Source organism: Salmo salar, chromosome 05, assembly GCF_965601325.2.
Source record: "Salmo salar chromosome 05, fSalSal1, whole genome shotgun sequence".
Taxonomy (NCBI): domain Eukaryota; kingdom Metazoa; phylum Chordata; class Actinopteri; order Salmoniformes; family Salmonidae; genus Salmo; species Salmo salar.
The window spans coordinates 43,920,189-43,939,932 of record NC_138295.1 but is presented as its reverse complement, the minus strand read 5'-3'; the positions used below and the strand labels follow the sequence as shown (position 1 = coordinate 43,939,932).

The window sequence follows — 19,744 nt, the reverse complement described above, 5'->3', positions numbered from 1 at the left end:
GACATCAAAACTATGAAATAACACACATTGAAACATGTAGTAACCAAAAAAGTTTTAAACAAATCAAAATTGTGTAAGAAAGGTTGTGTAAGAAAGAAAAGCATTCCCACCATGGAGGTTCAGATAAGGATTTGGTAATGGTGTTCTCCCTTTCTCCCATCTGTCTGTGTAGCCCTGTGTTTCCCTGCAGCCAGTTTATGGGTCAACAACGCAAATGCAGTGTGGGGGCCTGGGAAGCACTGGGAGGCACCCAGAGCATGACGCAGAGCAGTGCTGGCATCTACCCCAGACTTCCCCAAACAAAGACCCAACCAGAGAGACATAGACTCTCACAGGCCCTTTCCCACCATGGCTTCGTCTACTGCCATCACAAAATACCAAAGACACCCCTAGAAATGCATGACGAACAAAGCACAGATACAGATTATTAGTGCATATCATGTTTCCCTATGCTGTTTAGTTTATTTTGTATTATTTAGCATTTCCTTCCATAAGTTGGTAGATATTTTGTGGGGGTATAACCGAGTACTATGGTGAATTGGCTGTGTAGTTAAATAAGCATTAAGTCATGATAAAGGAGATGTCTGCTTCTCTGAAAGGCAACATTCCCCATGTGTGGCATGGTGTGCTGTGCACCTGAGCACCCTGGCATAAGAACCAACACTATTATGCCCTCCATCTCTCCTCCTCTCCTCTGCTCTCCTCCGCTTTACCGCTGTCCATACAGAACAGGCAATAAAGCAGACACTACTTGTTTCAATTTGGGCCATATGGGTTACAGATGACTCCCAGAGTGTGTTTGGCCAAGACATAGGTCCCTTTACTGCTGCAACCTGGTCTCAGAGCATTTTATATTATTCTGTAATTAAATGTGGAATACTCCATTTAGTATGATATGTTACAGTTCGTATGGTTTGTATTCATTTGTGGATGTCCATCACCCATTTTATGTGATATGTTATGAATTACAATTCATAATATATGTTACAAATTTGTGAAATGTATAATATGTTACAAATTCGAGCTAGGTGGCTAGGTGGAAAATGTTAGCTATCTGGCTAATGTTAGCTAGGTAGGGGTTAGGGTTAGGGGTTAGTTTAGGGTTAAGTTTAGGAGTTAGGTTAAAGGTTTAAGGTTGGGGTTAGGGGAAGGGTTAAGGTTAGGGGAAGGGTTAGCTAAAAGGGTTAAGGTTAGGGTTAGGGGAAGGGTTAAGGTTAGGGGAAGGGTTAGCTAAAAGGTTTAAGGTTAGGGTTAGTTAACATGCTAAGTAGTTGGGGTTAGGGTTAGGGGTTAGTTTAGGGTTAAGTTTAGGAATGAGGTTAAAGGTTTAAGGTTGGGGTTAGGGGAAGGGTTAAGGTTAGGGGAAGGGTTAGCTAAAAGGATTAAGGTTAGGGTTAGTTAACATGCTAAGTAGTTGCAAAGTAGTTTAAAAGTAGTAAGTAATTGATAAGATAAAATGCTAAAATTGTCCATGATGAGATTTGAACTCACAGCCTTTGGGTTCCTAGACATTTGCATTATACACCCATCCACCCCAAGTCTTATGTAACCATACCAAATGTAACATATCATACTAATTTGAGTGTCCCGGATTTACTTTTACTATGTTACATCTAGTCTATGAGACCAGGCTGCTGACTATTCTGGCAGTGAGATTAATATCAACTTGGAGCTATATGCCATAAATCAGAACAGACTCCCAGGCTCTATATGTGAGGAGGAGAGATGTATTGTAATAATGCATTGCATTACCAACCTTTGACATGGCATGGTAGCTAGGCAAATTACGATACAGTAGGCTAGACATAGGCTAGATGTAGGCTAGACGTGTCTGTTTTGATGTTGCATACACGCCCGCTCCATATTACAGGACCCAGTCGCCCAGTTCTGTATGCTGTTAATGGAAGGACACTGTCTTTCTAGACACACATAGTGCTGATGTTTCTAATGTTTCCATCATGGCTTCCTCACTACAGTATACATCAATTTACAGAACTGTTTCCTCCACTGCCTTACTGCCATGCCCCCTGTCTGTTCCCCACATGGCCTATGCAGCTAGCACTGCCAAATAACTTATATCATACCTCTTTCATTGTTATGATTACACCTGAGATTGATGAAAGCAATTGGCTCAATAACAATATGAAATGCTATCATATGTCTCGAACATATCACCATTTACTGGGAAACTCCATGATTTATAGCACCTCTGTGTGAGGCTGTAGGGCCCAATGGGTCACAGTGTTGTCAACAACACCCATTTAGAAAGTCAATATGGGTCATAGACACTAAACACAACTTCTGAATTTGCCCTAGTCTATGATCAGTCAGTAGTAAAATGATCTTCAGTCAACAACTATTGTGAATAATGCTAATGCATGGTAATGCACAATTATCACACCCACTGCTTGAAAATGCATAATGTGATCATCATTTCTAAAGGGGTTATAACTTTATTATAACCCGTATAATAAACTATTGGCTTTTTTTAATTAATTTTTTTACATCTGAAGTTATTTTTGACAGCTGACTTTGACAACTAAAATGGGTGTGGCAAATATAATTTCAGCTAATTGGAAATGATAAACCGAATACCTCAATTTGGTGGACCCGGGCTCCGTGTCGCCGCTTCTGCCTGTCAAGCTCCGCCTTCTGTTCACTGTGGAGACGCGAGGCAGGCAGGGGAGGCAGTCGCGTTTTCCTGGCTGTGTGTGTACTGTATGCCAGTTCGCCAGCGAGACCACGGTACAGTACAGTACATCTAGTTACAGTTAGCAGATCCACATAGAATTTTTGTATGTAGACTGACGCATACGTTGAGCAGGCACCGGTTCCTTCCTGAATCAGACAACTGGGACCAACCATGGACCTATTCGAGTTTGACTTCTTTAGGGACTGGGAACTGGAGCAACAGTGGTACGTACAAGTGTATATTTTTTATTTCCGTTATGTTTAACGTCTTTGTTTGATGCTGGGAACTGAACATCGACGCGCCCGGCTTTTGGTGTTGGGCTCCTGGAATGCTCGCATTCCTTCTCGGGAACGCATTAAAGTGAGAGATGACTGTTATTAATTATTTTTACAGCCCTCTTAGTGTCTGCGCAGTACCTCTATTGTCATATTGTGCGTTGTAGGACAAGTAGTGGTAGAAAGTGTTCGGTGCGCACTCACATCTATGCACCTAATGCCACCTCATGAATGGGGGAAGTTCGCCCTTTGCTGGTTTTGCGCTCCATATACTACTGTATGTTTGTATGTTAGCTTCAAATTTATCGGGATCATTTGATTCGTAATTGCATAGTTTTCACCCTGAACATGGGTTTCATAGGGTTTTATTGAGGTCGCCAATGTAGCTGCTGTGGATAAATTGCATGACAACTGAATCAAATGCCCTTGTCTGTCTTATTATTGTTTGTAAATATCCCTGCTATTCTTTGTCAGATGCTTTACTCTAAAACACATTTTTAGGCATTTGTGTAGGCCTATTGTAAAGTTTGTAATAGATTTTATGGATCAAATAGATTGTGGTTTAGGATGGTTTAGGATTAATCAATTAAGTAATTACCTGAACATATTCTTACACTTCAGTTTCCTCTGCTAGTATGTACATTGTCTAGTATGTACATTATTATATTTTTTTGACCTATTGCAATAATATTATGTCAAACCATATGATGTTTTAATTTCAAATTTGTGTGCTAATAATGTTTGTATACTTTCATTTGGATGCCATTGATTCCCTAAAGATTGGGGTGTTCTATTCATTGTCAGAAGTAGCACCATCACATGGTGAGACAGTAGGAGGTAAATAACTGTGAGCATGATAACTCAACCCATGAGAGCAGGGAACAGCCTACAGGATTTTATTCTTACACCCCCCCCCCCCCCCCACACACATTTTTGTTGTTTTCCTGCTCCATTCATTCATTCATTCATTCATCCCCTCTTAGTTTTCCTCTCTCCACTCCCTCACACAATAGTTAAAAACCACAGAATAATTCATACATTCAGCATCAATTGTTTTATTTTCTCATCTTAGATTAATATACTTGGCCTACTATAGCTGATAAAGTGCTACTGTGCATTTAGACTGTTGAATTCCCACACCATCAGGGCTTGCTAATCACGTTTGTTTCCATTGCTGCTTTGTTCATTGGATGCTGCAATACTTACATTAGTTGATTTTTGAGACACCTCTTTGGTTTAGTTGTTTCCATTTAGATTCATTCAATTCAGATCATGTCTCTTCATTTCCCCTCTATCTCTGAGAGTGATAGACTGGAATGGAATGTCTAGCTATACACAAATAGCTAATTACAGCTTTCCATCAAAATACCCTTTCTTGCAATGTCATATCCCCTAGGCTGTTTCACAAAATGATGAGTGATTGAGAAACTTTCATGCTGCTGTAGTTGGTTTATAATGGTTGGTGGGATCTGGAGGTAAATGTTGGGTGTGTTCAATGTGACCACAGCAACATGATCTGTTAAATAACCAGATCACACCTCAGGCCTACCTGCAAGAGTTAAATAATTTGATGGAGGCTACCTTGGTATTACATAATTCAGCTTGAAGGACAGGCATGAATGAGATATGTTTGTTTACATATATTTTTATTACAGCAAATAAGAAATAGAAAAGGGCTGTACATGTCTTCTTTGCACATATCATCAAGTATAATCTCTCACATAGTGTAGATGATTTCCATTGATTGATGCCTGCCATTACTATACTGCTTTGGCTTCTTAAATAGGTTTTTCTTTTCGCTTCACAACTAGAACGTGTGATAGTGATGTGAAATTATGTCCACCTCTTAAGCCAAGGGCAATATCCCAACATGGATATTGATTTTAATTTGATTACTCTCATACTGGTTTAGGTAGAGCAAGTGTTGGGTATAATCAAGTCAAATTCAGTCAGTTCCACGGTGAGAAGGAGTCAGTGAGGTGGGAAATGAGCTCCAGAGAGAGAGAGCGGGCGAGAGAGAGAGCAGGGTGTACAGAGGGAGTGACGGACTGAGAGTGCCACCACACAACACTACACCACACTAGCAGCAGTGAGAACAGATGAGGCTGGGTGCTGGGGATATGTGGAGGGCCAGGGCCGGTGGTGTAGTTGTGCTTCGCTCCAATCAGCCAGTCATATATTATGGCCTCAGCACCAGTAATAGCAGTTAAACCTCATTTGATGAAGGTCATGGTTCTCCCCTTCTTTCCATAATGGTGTCTCGTCACTCAAGGGGAATTAGCAGATAGACGGGGAATTGAGGCCTGTGTGTGGGTATATATGCCTGGACTACTGTACTGTACACGGTGATGCTTCACTCTGTTGGGATTGTGAGGAAAAATTAGAAGTCATTAAAGTAACACCTACAAATAATGTGTGCTAAAGCCTGTTTTATGGACATCCACACCTTGGAATGGGTTTAACTCAGCCCTTTAAATATGTCACTCTCTCTTTTAATTTTCTAGCTACATTATGACTTGACTGATCCCCAGGGATTACCCTATGACTCCAGTGTTTCTCGTGAAATAGTCATTTTCCCTTTTACTTGTACTTCTCAGCAGGGATTGCTGTCCAAATAATTCATTTTTATTTGGCTGGAAATGTGTAAAGCCTCGCACCGTTGCCGGACGGTGAAAATAGAAAAAGAGAGTTTCTTTGAGGCTATGTGGGTATTGGATATGTAAAGTGATAGTGGCAAGGTCCCTGCCTGGTGAACCAGGATGGAAGGAAAAATAAAATCTTAAATCTACTTCTACTGATATTCTCACCAAAGGGGCCCAAGAGCTCTGTAATTCTGAACCAACGTGTCTGGGGGATTAAGCTATGCTGCTATGGCGGCAATATCAATGGATAAAGAAAACGCTTCTGAATGAAATAGTATAAAGACTTATTAAGATGGTTCAACGGGCCATCATAATTATTAGATAAAAATACAGCTCACTGTAGTGTAATTCAGACCTTTGAGCAAATACATACATTAGAAGTGGATGTGAGGTGTACAGTATGATGACTATTATGTGTGGACATAATGGGTGTCTTATTGCTGTAATATAAGATAGTGCCCATAGTGCAGTGGTTGTTGTATGAAACACTGGGCTTTCTGTGGATGTATATAACCCGGTCTCAGTTCTACATATTTTTAGTTCTACATATTTTTTCAGTTTGGTCAAAATCTGTTTTCAGAATTTCTCCACATTTTTGTAAGCTCTGCCTTGCAGTCCCTTTTCTGCAGTTTAGTCACAGGGATTTTGTTTTCTCAAGGTCTGCAGCAGACCCACCACATTCCGCCCTGGTGCGCAGACCACAGCTGGGGGGCCACATATTATAAAGTGCACCCGAGGAGCCTCTCTCAATGCCAATCTCATTTGTGCCCGGCGTGAAGAGACGGCCATGCCAGGCGGCCTGGTGGCATCTCTCTGCCCAGGCTCGCAGTGGTTGGCATCCTGGCTCTGCCTGACAAGTCCGCTGCCTCGAGGACTCACTCTGCCATCTGCCAATGAGCAGCGAGTGCTGTGGAATGATAAAGCAGAGCCTCTCAGTGATCATGCACTGTGAAGACTAAAGGTGAGGGTATCATGGCCCTTCTGCCCTCTGGTCCAGTGTGCAATTAACAAGTTCATCTGGAGCAGCTCTTCCTGTCAGACCTGGGAGACCTCACCTCACTAATATCCACCTGGCCTCGGCCAAGAGCTGGACTGAAGCTGGCAGAGGGGAGAGGCCGGGGAGGGGGGCAGTATTTGATATGTGTCTCAATCAAAGGATTTCTCTTTTGTCCTTGGCTGGGTGTAAATAGCCTGTGGTGGTGTTGGAAAGTGTATATTTCTGTGATGGAGAGAGAAAATTATTGAAGATACTGTAAGTACAAAACAGTAGAGGAGGAATTGTATACAAATAATTCTCCTTGACTGTCTAGTAGCCTGTCTATTGTGATGTTGCGGATGAGAGTACCCTTATGGCACCTACTACAGAACTATAGGATCAGAACCCCCCCCCCCCCCACTTCCTCCCTACTACGTGCACCCCTGCATCGTACAATCAGAAAGCATGTGCCTACCTTTGTCATCACAGCTGTCTGTCACAGTCTATCAGGCCTTACTCTGTCCTCCACTAGTTCCTCAGTACATTGTTGGAGGGGAGGAGAGGGCATTCCCTAAGACTAGGCTCAGGCAAATAAGACCCCGACTTCCAGTCCTTCACTACCAGCTATCCCGATCCATCTAAGATCCTGGATTCCTGGCAGGCACTCCTCCTAGCACCCGCTACAGTTCATAACTCTGCACTAATTAGTGCACTAATTAATAAGGACTGTAGTGATGACAAAATTGAGGTAAATGGAAATTAAACAGGCTTGGCCAAGCAGGCTTGACACTGTTCTCACACCACCATGTGAGCAGAGAGGAAAGACTGGTGTGAATGTGGATGTGGAGGAGACCATGTGAAGGGGGAAGAAGAGTCAAGGCTTTATACACGCTTGAATGGACAGACTGGTTTTTAAATATTCGGTACACTTGTAGAGAATCTACCCTCCTTCTAATCTGTTACAATGTTGTAATACTTAGTTCATCATCATGTTACTTTCTATTAACTGTGTTCTTCTTGGATAAGGACTATGTAGCTTATTACATCAAGCCCTGCTTAGGGGAAAGCTCTACCAACTCTGGGAATTGAGTTTTATTGAATTCCAGCTGATAGGACTTGAGTGAAAATTTGAGTGCCTTCTATGCACTAGCTGTTCTTTGGGGAGAAATGCTGCTATATTATGTCCTGTATTCTCTCTGTTTGCATCGGCTTTTGATGTCCCCGTGGACTTTCACATATTTAGTTTACCCTTCTGTTGTTATTAAGCCTCTACCACCAAAACAGAGAACATTTGAACAGTTCTCAGAACAGTAAGTGTTAGAGAAGTTAAACAGGTTCATTAGAGCAAAGCAGTAATGAAACTAACAGCTCTGACATTTTCTCTCATCAGCCGCCAAGGTTGTATTAACTTGGTGGAATAAACCCACTTCTGAGATAACCATTCAAACGATAATTGAATTAAACAAGCTAAAAATATTTGCCTGGTGAAAATAATTGAAATCTACAAGCAAATAAATTTGAGCACGGGTCCTCGTCAAGGCTGCCGCGTTGTATCGTCACCTGATTGGTCGGGTTATAGCTTGAGTACCTCCGAGTTAATAGCATGCCTTACTGCCACTGAGCAATTTACTTTCCAACTTCAAAGGTCAGTGCCTCCATTGAAAGCAGTGTATGACAAATAAGATGATTCAGTGGAGCCAGGCGAGGAACGGTCGAGATCTTTTTTTCTCTCATGGTAAATCAGTTTGTTTTAGGATGACCTTTCATGATTGGTCCAGTGTAAGCCAAAGGAAATTGCAAATTCTTTTAAGAGAACATGGACATTTGGAATAAGCAAAGGTATTTGTCTCTTCTGCCAGAGAACTGAGCTTGTTGTGACATTATTTCACTGTTTGCTTTGTGAAGCCGTTCTGAATAGGCTCGCAATTGACATGCGGGATAAGTGACCGACCAACATTGTACAATGTAATGAGCTGTATAGAACACAGGTTTACTAATACTGTATGTCAACTCCCTCTAGGCTTTATCATCACACAGCTGCTTTGCTTTTATAGGGTGCAACACAATACAGTACAATATAATATTATTAATCTACATTTAATTATGAATGAGCTAGTACAGTTTATGATCGTAGAGTATTCACACATACTGAATGCAAGTAACTTCCTCCCCCCATCCTCCTCATCACTGTAGAAAAAGGGAGAGGTAGCTAGTGGAATATATTTACAGGCCCTCCTCTCCACTCCGGCAGAGAGCACAAAGGAAGCCTGGTGTCTGGCTGCCTGTGAATGAATCACACCTTGTTTGTTTGGGGAGACAGACAGAGGAGCAGTGAGAACTGCTAAAGCTCTGCACACCGAACACCTTGGCAGCAGGAGACACATCACCAGGCTTTCCACTTTTACCCAGGCCCCTCAAATCATAATTTATTTACCTAGTGCTCAGACTGTCTTAATTATAATTATGTGTACCATTTTACCAAGGTGTATAATTTGTGTTCCCTTTTGTCAGTGCTACTATTCAGTACCAATGCTATTCATTCTCTGTTCAGGTACGGTTTATTCATAGTTGTAATATAATTGTGTGATACACAGTATTTTCAATATTCCCCATGCACCCCAAAAATCTGATGGGGCAAAAAGTATGTGAGGATGACTGGGGTGTTGTCCGGTGGCGGAAAATTTGTAATTTTTCAAACACTGGAAACAGCTTTTTTTCCTGCAATCTAGACCCAAAATTATTATGCTTAATTCTACGTATTTTTATGCATATCGAAGCATACTGTGCCTCTTGAGCTGTCTGTATCCTCCTGACTGAATATGCTTTTTTGCATCTCTGCTGAAATCTGGGTAAAAGATTGAAAGGAATGTGAGTCTTATTCAGTACATTTAGTTATTGCTTGCTTTTCTAAACTCTACCAACCTTGCCAGCAGGTATGCCAGGTAAGATAGTTAGAACAGCTAGCTACTCTAACTTGATTGATAGCCTGAAAGGGCTTCTTGGCAGCTAGTTATTAGGATGGGAGATTGGGAACCTATCTGGGCTAGCTAAACATTATTTCTATTTTTTACAGGACAAATCTTAGGGGGCACGTGTTCTTATGACGCCTCTGCCCCTATGCATTGTTGTTGTATTATGCCAGAGTACATTGCACTCAGCACACACATAAAAGCAGTGAGAAGAAAAGCAGATGTACCTATTTGCTGTCACTAGGCTAGTGTGTGTGACAGAAGAGGCTGCTGTGTGACATTACTGTCATCTTTCAGAGCAACCCAGTGCAGTGCAGACCAGGGAAATGACAGTCCCAGTGGCTTTTACTGTCTGATAAAGATCACTCCACAATGCACATCTGCCTTACCACAAAAAAATAGATAAGGGAAGAATAACATCCAAAATGACTTGAATAGAGAGCTATCTGCTCTTTTAAAGTCCCTGTGTTGTTAAGTGTAGTGAGCAACAAAAGGAATATCACGGGGAGAAACAGGCTGCTGTTATCTGTAGAGGAGATATACAGTAACCTGGTGATTGGGACATTTTGATGGGAGCCACTCTGAGTAGGTTGAGGTTTGAGACTGAGACTCACTTAAAACAAATGCAATGGTAGAGTATACAAACCATGGGGCATAATACATAACACAATGCATTTCTACTTTTGTCATTATGTAAAATATGAAATAACTTATTGCACTCAATTGGTATTTGAAATTGTAATAATAAGTAATTTGCCTGTTACGAGATTAACACAATGTATTCTGCTTCAAAACATTTGAAATGCCTACTCAATGGATTATCTTGGGAATTAAATATAATGTTTTTTCCACACAATTTGGGACAATAGATTTTATGGATATTACTATGCCGTTAAACATAAGCTATCAAAGTAGACTTCTAATACTTTTGTCATTCATATTAGTCCTCTGTTATTAGCTCATTGCCAGATGAAACACTTTTCTCTGGATAATGTCATTGCAGCTTTTATGCTCTTTTGGGAGTTATTTTCCTAATATCACAGTGGAGAGAATGGGGATCTGGGTAAAACCCAAATTAAGTCAGGCAGTTTGTTTAGTTTAGTAACACCCCTCGCCACACTAAAAACCCCAAAGAAAACACATCTCATGCTGGGAAGACTTAGGTGATTCTACAAGGTTAGTTGCTGGAGGAGAATAACACTATACTGTGGAGTTTTCACATAGCTCCCCTTTGATAAAGTATTTCCAATTGCCCTTAAATTGAATCACTGTGATAAATTCAGCAATATAGAGCTATTGCTTTTGCCATTATAGATCCCTGTGCTTCAGAGCTGTCAGACCTGGAATAGCGTGTGCAATACGTGAGATATTCATAGAATCGTCTGTTATTTCTCTCAAACTTCAAACGCTGTGTTCCTTTGTGTCGGCATAGTTAGCAGCCGTCGCTGCCACACATTCACTCCAAGGTAGAGAAATGTCACAGGCTGCCATGGTTTTGTAATACATATTCATGCATAAATAAACAGCAATGAATCACAGCCTAGCCTCTTTATAATGGAAGTGTTTGTGACACATCCATTGTTGTCATGAACCGAAATACGAAATAAACACGGAAGAATATAAGCCAAAGCCTTCATTGACATGCAACGCTCTAGGCAGGTGATGTTGGTCTTTTACGACACATAGCCTAATCTTCTGAGCTTCCGATTGCATTTTCTTCTTCTCTTTTGTTCCCTCAAGCGTTACAGATGCATCCAAGTTGACACAGGATGACGGGCTAGCATGTGAAGTGTGCGTGAAGTGTGTGTGGACCTCCCAGACCACTAACATTATCATCAAGGCTAATGTTTCAGCCATGCCTTAGTGAAGGAGACAGATGAACTTTTGATACTGTGGGGGCCTATAGCAGTGGCTGGTCTAATTTACGCTGTTGTCTAACTGTTAGTAACAGTAAGCCAGCTGTGCCTTTCTCTGTGCAATATGTCTGAACGTAAGGCTGGTGTCAAGGTTGACAACTTAACACCTTAGCATAAATATATTAGCTTTTTTATTTCAGCCCCGCCGCTGTAATTCTGTTCCTCTGGCTCACAGCAATGTTTTCACAGTAAAGAGGCAGACATTAGCATCACATTAGTACTTCTTTATTATTTGTCTTTTACTTGAAGCTCTTGTAGAATTCCCTGAAGCTCTTCGCATTATCTGAACCTAGTGGGATTCCTCGCCGCCTTCTCCCTGTGTGAAAAATCAAACCTTTTAGTGAAAAAGTGCCGCAGGGATTTCTACCTAAAAGGCCTGTGTGGCTGTGAAGACTGAGACCCAGGAAGCAGTAGCTGGGCTGGGAGGGAAGTCAACAAGCAAATGCTGGGAGGAAAACGTCATCAATTGAGGAGTGATGGCCACTTCACGGGGGCCTGGCGTTGGTGATTTATGGCATGTTTCTGTTTTCCCAGCATGCCTTTTCACAGATCTCATGGCATTGACGTATTACTCTAAGTGTGAACAACATACCTGTTAGAAATCAATTTGACACATTTTTGATGAGTGGCCTGCTAGTCGACAAGACCAGAGGAAGTGTGTAGTGCGTGTTTGTGGCCACACCTTCATTGATATTTTGCTATTCATCTCTGCTCTAATTTCTGTCTTCCTCTCGAGCAGGACACACAGCAGAGTTGTATTTAACCAGCTTTATTGTGATGTGACAAAGATGGATGTGACATTGTCCTCTATTGCCTGCCAGAGTGTGTGAGTGTTAATGAAGCCATTAGCACAGTCCGAGCCACTGGAGAGAATAGTGAAATTACCATTATTCTGCAGCCATTAAGCCATAATATGCCACCGTCTCTCCATACTCAACTCTCCCCCCCTCTCCTTCCCTTTCTCTTTTTACCTTTATTTCTCTCTCTTTCTCTCCCTCCCTTTTCTTCCCTCTCTTCTCCTCATATGTGCTACCTCCCTCTCTCTTTTTCTTACGCTGTCTCTCTGTCACTGTCACACTGATCCACTCCTGTTGTCATTTAAAGCTTCATTAATTCATTTGCTATCAAAAGCAGTTAGGTACAAAAAAGACTGGCGGTGTTCATAATATTGTATCTTAGAATTACCATCCTCACACACTGGCTCCAGAATGCACTCTGTCTCTCTTTCTCTTTCTCTCTGAGAGAGACCTTAAAAAAAAGCAAATGGCCTATACAATTCATGAATCTTATTACCTCCAAATCCCGTTTGTCATGTGCCTAAAGAGACAGAAGTCTGTTTTCCTGACACAAAAGCAAGAAGATCCCACTGCTAACCTTGAATTGATTTGAAGTTTTCTAAACTCTCTTTTTTTCTTGCTGGGGATGGAGAGTGGGATGTGTTCTTCTGGCTGTTCCTGGTATTGTGTAGGCTTTGGCTCCCAGATTATACACACCCTGGAATGCCTGCAGCTCTCTGTCGCTCTTGTTTGCTGACGGACTGTGACTAATTACAAACGATTTTAATTAAAGAGGAAAAGCTTCTCTCCAGTGGACGTCTGGGGAGTTGACAGGGGAATGGTTTCTGGGAGGCTTTGTGGGTGAAGCAGTTGTGATGTCTTATGTCTGCTGCTGCTTCCCACAGCTGTTTGGATGCTCACTATCAAAATGCCGCTAGGAGACAATGGTGGCCCCACATAACGCTAGGAAGTCCCGACGGAAGCGGGACAAACGCCATATGACCACATACATTACATTACCAAAAGTATGTGGACACCTGGTCGTCGAACATCTCATTCCAAAATCATGGGCATTAATATGGAGTTGGTCCCCCCTTTGCTACTATAACAGCCTCCACTCTTCTGGGAAGACTTTCCACTTTCCATTGTAACATTGCTGCAGGGACTTGCTACTGTTCAGCCACAACAGCATTAGTGAGGTCGGGCATTGATGTTGGGCAATTAGGCCTGTCTCGCAGTCGGTGTTCCAATTAATCCCAAAGGTGTTTGATGGGGTTGAGGTCAGGGCTCTGTGCAGGCCAGTCAGGTTTTTCCACACCGTTCTCCTGGCATCCGCCAAACCCAGATTTGTCCGTCGGACTGCCAGATGGTGAAGCGTGATTCATCACTCCAGAGAACGCATTTCCACTGCTCCAGAGTCCAATTTATACCACTCCAGCCGACGCTTGGCATTGCGCATGGTGATCTTAGGCTTGTGTGCGACTGCTCGGCCATGGAAAAACATTACATAAAGCTCCCAACGAACAGTTCTTGCGCTGACGTTGCTTCCAGAGGCAGTTTGGAACTTGATAGTGAGTGTTGCAACTGAGGACAGACGATTTTTACTTGCTACGCACTTCAGCACTCAGCGGTCCCGTTCTGTGAGCTTGTGTGGCCTACCACTTCGCGGCTGAGCCGTTGTTGCTCCTAGACGTTTCCACTTCACAATAACAGCACTTACAGTTGACCGGGGCAGTTCTAGCAGGGCAGAAATTTGACGAACTGACTTGTTGGAAAGGTGGGATCCTATGACGGTGGTACATTGAAAGTCTTCAGTAAGGCCATTCTTCTCCCAATGTTTGTCTATGGAGATTGCATGGGTGTGTGCTCGATTTTATACACCTGTCACCAATGGGTGTCGCTGAAATATCCGAATCCACTAATTTGAAGGAGTGTTCACATACTGTTGTATATATAGTGTATAAATTCTCCTTTCGCTGAATGAGCTGGCTAGAATAGATCAAGTCAACATGCTTCAAACGTACACTAACATTAGCGATAGCACACTTTGTTTGACAACAAGTTTGTCCTCAGTTGGCTTGATACAGAGAAACCACTTTCACGAATGCAGAGAAAATAGAAACAGAGAAAAGCATTGACTGGGTCAATGAAAAGCAGAGGAGTAAGGCATTTATGGTCTGGCAGCATGAGAAATCTTTACAGGAAGTGTCCATGGCACACAGGAAGCAGCGAGTGTGTTGGGACAATGACCTAGCCTCTCTGTGTTCATTGATTGGCCGAGAGCAAGTTTGTGCTCCCAATTAACATTGTTCAGTTTCATTACGGTCATATTAGACACAGCCGGCTTCTGCTGATCCTGACTAAGAATCCAGTAACCGGGAAATCAATTAGAACAAAAGAATGGCTACTGCCTCTCTGCTGCCGCTCCTAAAAAACAGACAGACAACCAGTTAACTGGGGCTGCAGCAGAGTGGTTTTGGCAATAACGGCATCGTTTATGGATTATGACTCTCTGGTTGCCCTGGTCAAGTGTGATTTCTTATATTGAATTAACTTCAGTAGGATGGCGGTTAGTGTAGTTGAACACATCAATTCCATATTGTTACTGATCCCAGGCTGTGATAGCAGAAACATTAGACTTGTCTCAAGTCATTAGGTATTCATTGGCTGGCTGAGCTGTAGCTAATCACCAGCATCTTAATTGGTTACAACAAGAGAGATTATTTTTTAAATCATACATTTAGCAAAACAGATTATTTAATGATATTTTGGGATAAACATTATTATCATATTCCCATCATTATAATTCTCCTTATTCCATGATGTCACTTACTATCTATGCCATTGGCAGTATGTGTGTGCTGTTTGGTGGAAACTGTGTTTAGAAGCTTAGTAAAGTGATATGATATGATTGGTTAGGTCTGTGTGTTTTGGGCCGGTGTGTGTCACAGCTCCCCCTCATCCAGATTTCTGGGAGCGAGTCTCTTCCCAGTCCCCTCTGTGGCGTAGTTCCAGGTCGCATCCTGGTGGCTCTGGTGGCTCTGTGGCTGCAGATAACAGGGGGCTGGCAGGCGTGTGCACGGCCATGGCAGCCTGCAGTCTCACACCGCTGCACCTCTGGCTGCCAGGGGGGCTAGCACTGGCTCCCTTGCTAGTATTAACACACACGCATGCACACACCCCTCCCTCCATACAATACATCAACACACACTTATGTCTAACATAGCTCACCTCTATCTGCCACCCCTCTACTGGCCTCCCCTCCAGCCCCACATTGTTGCCGTAACATGTAAGAGAGACCAGTTTGGGAGGCAGTTTAACTATGAACAATTTATGAATGGATTCATTACTTTATCAAAAGATTGCATTTTTGGCTGTATAGCATTCAAGAGTATGTGCAATTCCATTTTAACAGAATGATGCTGAGACTGTGATTTTTCACCTTAAAATGTATGTCAAACAAAACCATACAACTCTATGCACAAGGACTACTTTCAAAAATTTCTACTGAACATTTTAGAGTAGAGTTCAGTACAGTAGAGTACAGTTCAATTCAGTTCAGTACAATACAGTGCATTATACTGTAGTGTGCTCTACTGTACAGAAGAAGTACTGTACTGACCTACAGTATACTCAACTTTTTTTTACTGTACTGTACTGTAATGTGCTGTCCAAACTTGTGAAACATAGACGTATATGATTGGTTTATATTTAGACTGACCAAATTTCACGTCCACGGACGTTTTGGTGCTCAGTGGTTGAGTACGCTGGTTACAGTAAAGGAGGGAGGGAGAGAAATTAGAAAATATCTTAAAGATATGTAGTGGGACAGAATGACAAGACACTAGGCAATAATTCTGCAAAATTAAATAAACATGTTGATATTATTTGGCAATGGTCTTCAACATTATTGTTTTGTTTTAATGTATTTCTAATAGCTTTTAAGACTTTTTCTGGTCGACGTTTTCTAAGATCACTTTTCCATCTGTTTGACCAGAAACTAAAGCCTTTGCTTTTTCCTAATTTTAGGATGCAATATGGTGGGAAAATATATATATGCCTTAATAAAAAAAATGGATTCTTAGCTTTCATTTGACACCAAATGTCATGTGTTCCTATGAATTTCACATGCTACCTTGAGTTCTCAGTCACCTCCAAGTTCTGAGCCAAATTAAAAGATTGCTTACTTTCTTCAACAAGAGAGCCAGTCACATAGTTCCTTTTCAAAAATGTCAATACTTTTTCTGTGTCTGCCCTATCCCTGAGGAAGGCCATTTAGCAGACCAAGCCACATACTGTAGCTCTAGTTGCAACATTTCAATACCTTTTCTGTTCCTCAATAAAGGACCGCAATCTAGGGTTTGAAGCTCGTCTGGTTTAGAGGCAACAACAGTCTTTTGTAAAGTATCTGTATTACCTCAGTATCTTCATGCTTACAGACTTACAGAGGAGAATAACAACGATGTACACACAGAGGCAAATCGACCAAAGGTGCCGCTTTGCTAAATTATGCACTGCTTCTCCAACCGCTTGGCATCAAGCTATCGGTCGCCGCTGTGCCGGCCAGAAATGGCAGAGGAGACTAAAAGGCAATTTTATTATTTTGATAATGTTGATTTTATTGGAAAATCAATGGACTCCAACTATGCATGTACGCTCTGGGTATTTGTACAGGATGAATGTAGACATATGCAGTGTATAGAAATGTAATTAGTATTGAATGGGGAACAGGGAGATGGATCCAGTGGTCTCTGACAGACAGCGATTGGAAGGTCAGACGCTTGAATGGAGCCACTGACCCCAGTTGAGAGGGGACTTGAGGGAGACAGCGGGCGCAATCCATCGAGCGGAAAAACCCACAACGCACCACCATGTCTGACCACCGCGGCTTCCGTGATCTTTCTGGGAGGTGGAGGAGCTTTCCACGCACCCAGATCACTGCCCCTCTTATCTGATGGTGTCAGAGCATGTCATGCATGAGTGGTTGGTGTGTGTAATGTGTTTGCCTGGCCTGGATGTGGGTGGTGTCTAATTTGTTTGAGAGATGTTGTTGACTGTAGTGGGCAGTGATGTGTCTAATAGGGAGAAGCTAACATGGCTCAACCAGACTGGTGTTAAGAGGTGCAAGGTGTTGGTTCCTTTTTTTCCCTCGTCTCTGCTCCATTTGTCGTGGCGACATATATAAGAGGGGCTTGTTGTTAGTGCTAAATGGCCTGCAAAAATGATACACCTTCTGCTGTGGGGGTTTGTGGAGTGCTTGATTACGTTCTCTCTCAGTGAGCGGAGAGAGCGGAGGGCTGTGGAGCGCTGCGGGGTGAGACTGGGGCTCTTTGTGAGGCCAAACACAGAGACAGTGTGTGAGGAGAGAGAGTGGCCAGTCTCTGGAGCATGCTCATCTGACATGCATGGGAATGAGAGAAAGAGGAGAGGAGACCCTGTCTGCCTGACTCTCGGCACTGTCTCTTCTGCTTCGTCTCAGGGTGGATAAAACAGCATTGACACTGCACTGATAAAATAGTACATAAACATTATTTTCACCAGTTAAATGTCTTCCATAAATTGTTTGTGTGGTTCGATAGCTTATTGTTGGCAGTGGCACTAGCCTAAAACCTGGCACCAGAGTGTTTTACCATTTTGCCTTAAAATGTATTTTCCATGATTGATGCAATATTTATGATACTGATTGGTGTGACTTTGAGGGGGGCTTGTCCCTGTCACAAGAGAAGGGAAAATGTCTTTATCTCAGTCGTCATCTGTGTTGTTTCCCTCCTCCTCCTCTTCTCTTTGTCTCTCAGTGTGAGTCTGTGAGTGTGTGTGACTGGAGCTGTTAGAAGCAGTGGGGATCTCGTCACTCCCCGGTCCAGACATTTAACACACAGTGAGAGCTTTAATAAGTAAGCCATCGCATGTGAAGAGTTGAGATGAAGAGGAAAGAAAGTGCTGTCTGGCTGTCTGTGTGATGTTACATATAATCAGGCCCTCCGCTTTGTTTATTACTCACCATCATTAAGAGTCATGCTGTTGTCAGAGCAGGATATTATAGAGGCTATAGAGGGTTTAGATTGGTTTGTTTACCCCTGTCAGAGGATATTATCATAACCTTAAATGTCCATTAATGTCTGTAAATAACGCAAAGTACATGCAGCCAAGGAGGGAATATCAAACGCTTTGGATAAGGTGGAAATAAAGATCACGTTTCTATCGCTTTCTCTCTGCTCAGTTTTTCCCACATAAGCCGGACAATGAAATATTATTGCTAGTAAGTCCGATGCTTTATTTGATGTTTATTGAAGACAGTAAACAACTTCTCCGGTTTTAATCAGCCTATGTGGCATCGATATTAGTCAGAAACATTTATTCTAGTGTCCAAATTGACAACAAAATATAAATAGGATAATTTTGGTCATAAAGTCACTCTCATCCAAAACTGAGTTTTGTAAGTGAGTTTGTTATGACTTGAGGGATGGGTTTTGATTTCGACAATGCTCACTTGCCCACTTACACAGCTGCGCTGATTGCACCCTGTCCAGTCCTACCACAGAACACACAGACAGAGAGACAGACTGCCCAGCGGCGCAGGGGATCAGATTGGACTGTTTACATAAGACAACACGTCACACATTTTTTTACTTGAGAAATATTGCACCAAACACCTTAACTAGATGTAAAACCTCTGAAAAAAACATCTAAATGAATCACAGATTCCTTGAGTCTTAGATTCATTCTGACTATTTTGAGGAAGTGATACTGGCTTTGTTCTTATGGTGTCTCATCGGGGACAATCGTAAGTAACCGCCACATCGAACCACACCCCAAAGAATGAAATCTTGTTTTTCTTAATGTGCAACAGAGAAACACATGCGGAATCAGTGCGTTCAGTCCCTCTTTAAAGATTTTCCTCCAATATATAGACTACATGTGCTCTCATTTTTCCCAGTCGTTATGTGATTTAGTGGCTTTTAGCACAGCAGGATGGAGCCTCATCTAAAACCCAGAGCATGTAAAAGAGAATGAATATACTCGTTTCATCTTGAGAGAAGAAGAGGCGTGGTGGAAGAGCAACAGATGGACCTGTGTTTATCTATATGGAGGCGATCGCCTCTCCTCCTCTTCCAACGATAACCTTGTATTTTGTTACTGTGTATGTTGACTGCTGAGTGCTGGCGGGCTTGTGTCTGAGGACTGAGGCAGAAGAGCAGGTTTATAGTCCGGGAGGATATTGCTCCTGATGAACCACAGATTTGCTCCTCAGCATGTTGGCTTGAATTAGAAAGGGGACCCCTAAGCATCCTTAAACGTGATTATCAGAGCAGCAGTTCAGTTGGGTGGAGGATGATTGAATTTGACAGAGCTGTCCCTGTGGAGTTCCCCCCTGTTGTTTCGTTTTAATGTTTCATCTGTGACTCCTCTCACAGGGCAGATTCCTTTGTCTTTGTCTGTCCTGCGAGAGAGAGACGGGATAGTAAAAACAAGCTTAGGCTGTTTATTATCAGTGTTC

General features: G+C 42.3%; 1 protein-coding gene across 1 annotated transcript in view; it reads left to right on the top strand.

The window, feature by feature from the left end:
• The first annotated feature begins 2,672 nt into the window (after nucleotides 1-2,672).
• The window catches only part of LOC106604958 (AF4/FMR2 family member 2), a 179,281-nt gene continuing 162,209 nt past the window's right edge, over nucleotides 2,673-19,744 (top strand). Inside the window, exon 1 of the mRNA XM_014200135.3 lies at nucleotides 2,673-2,916. Coding sequence (XP_014055610.3) covers nucleotides 2,864-2,916 — 53 coding nt within the window. The 5' untranslated portion in view covers nucleotides 2,673-2,863. The remainder of the gene's footprint in view (nucleotides 2,917-19,744) is intronic.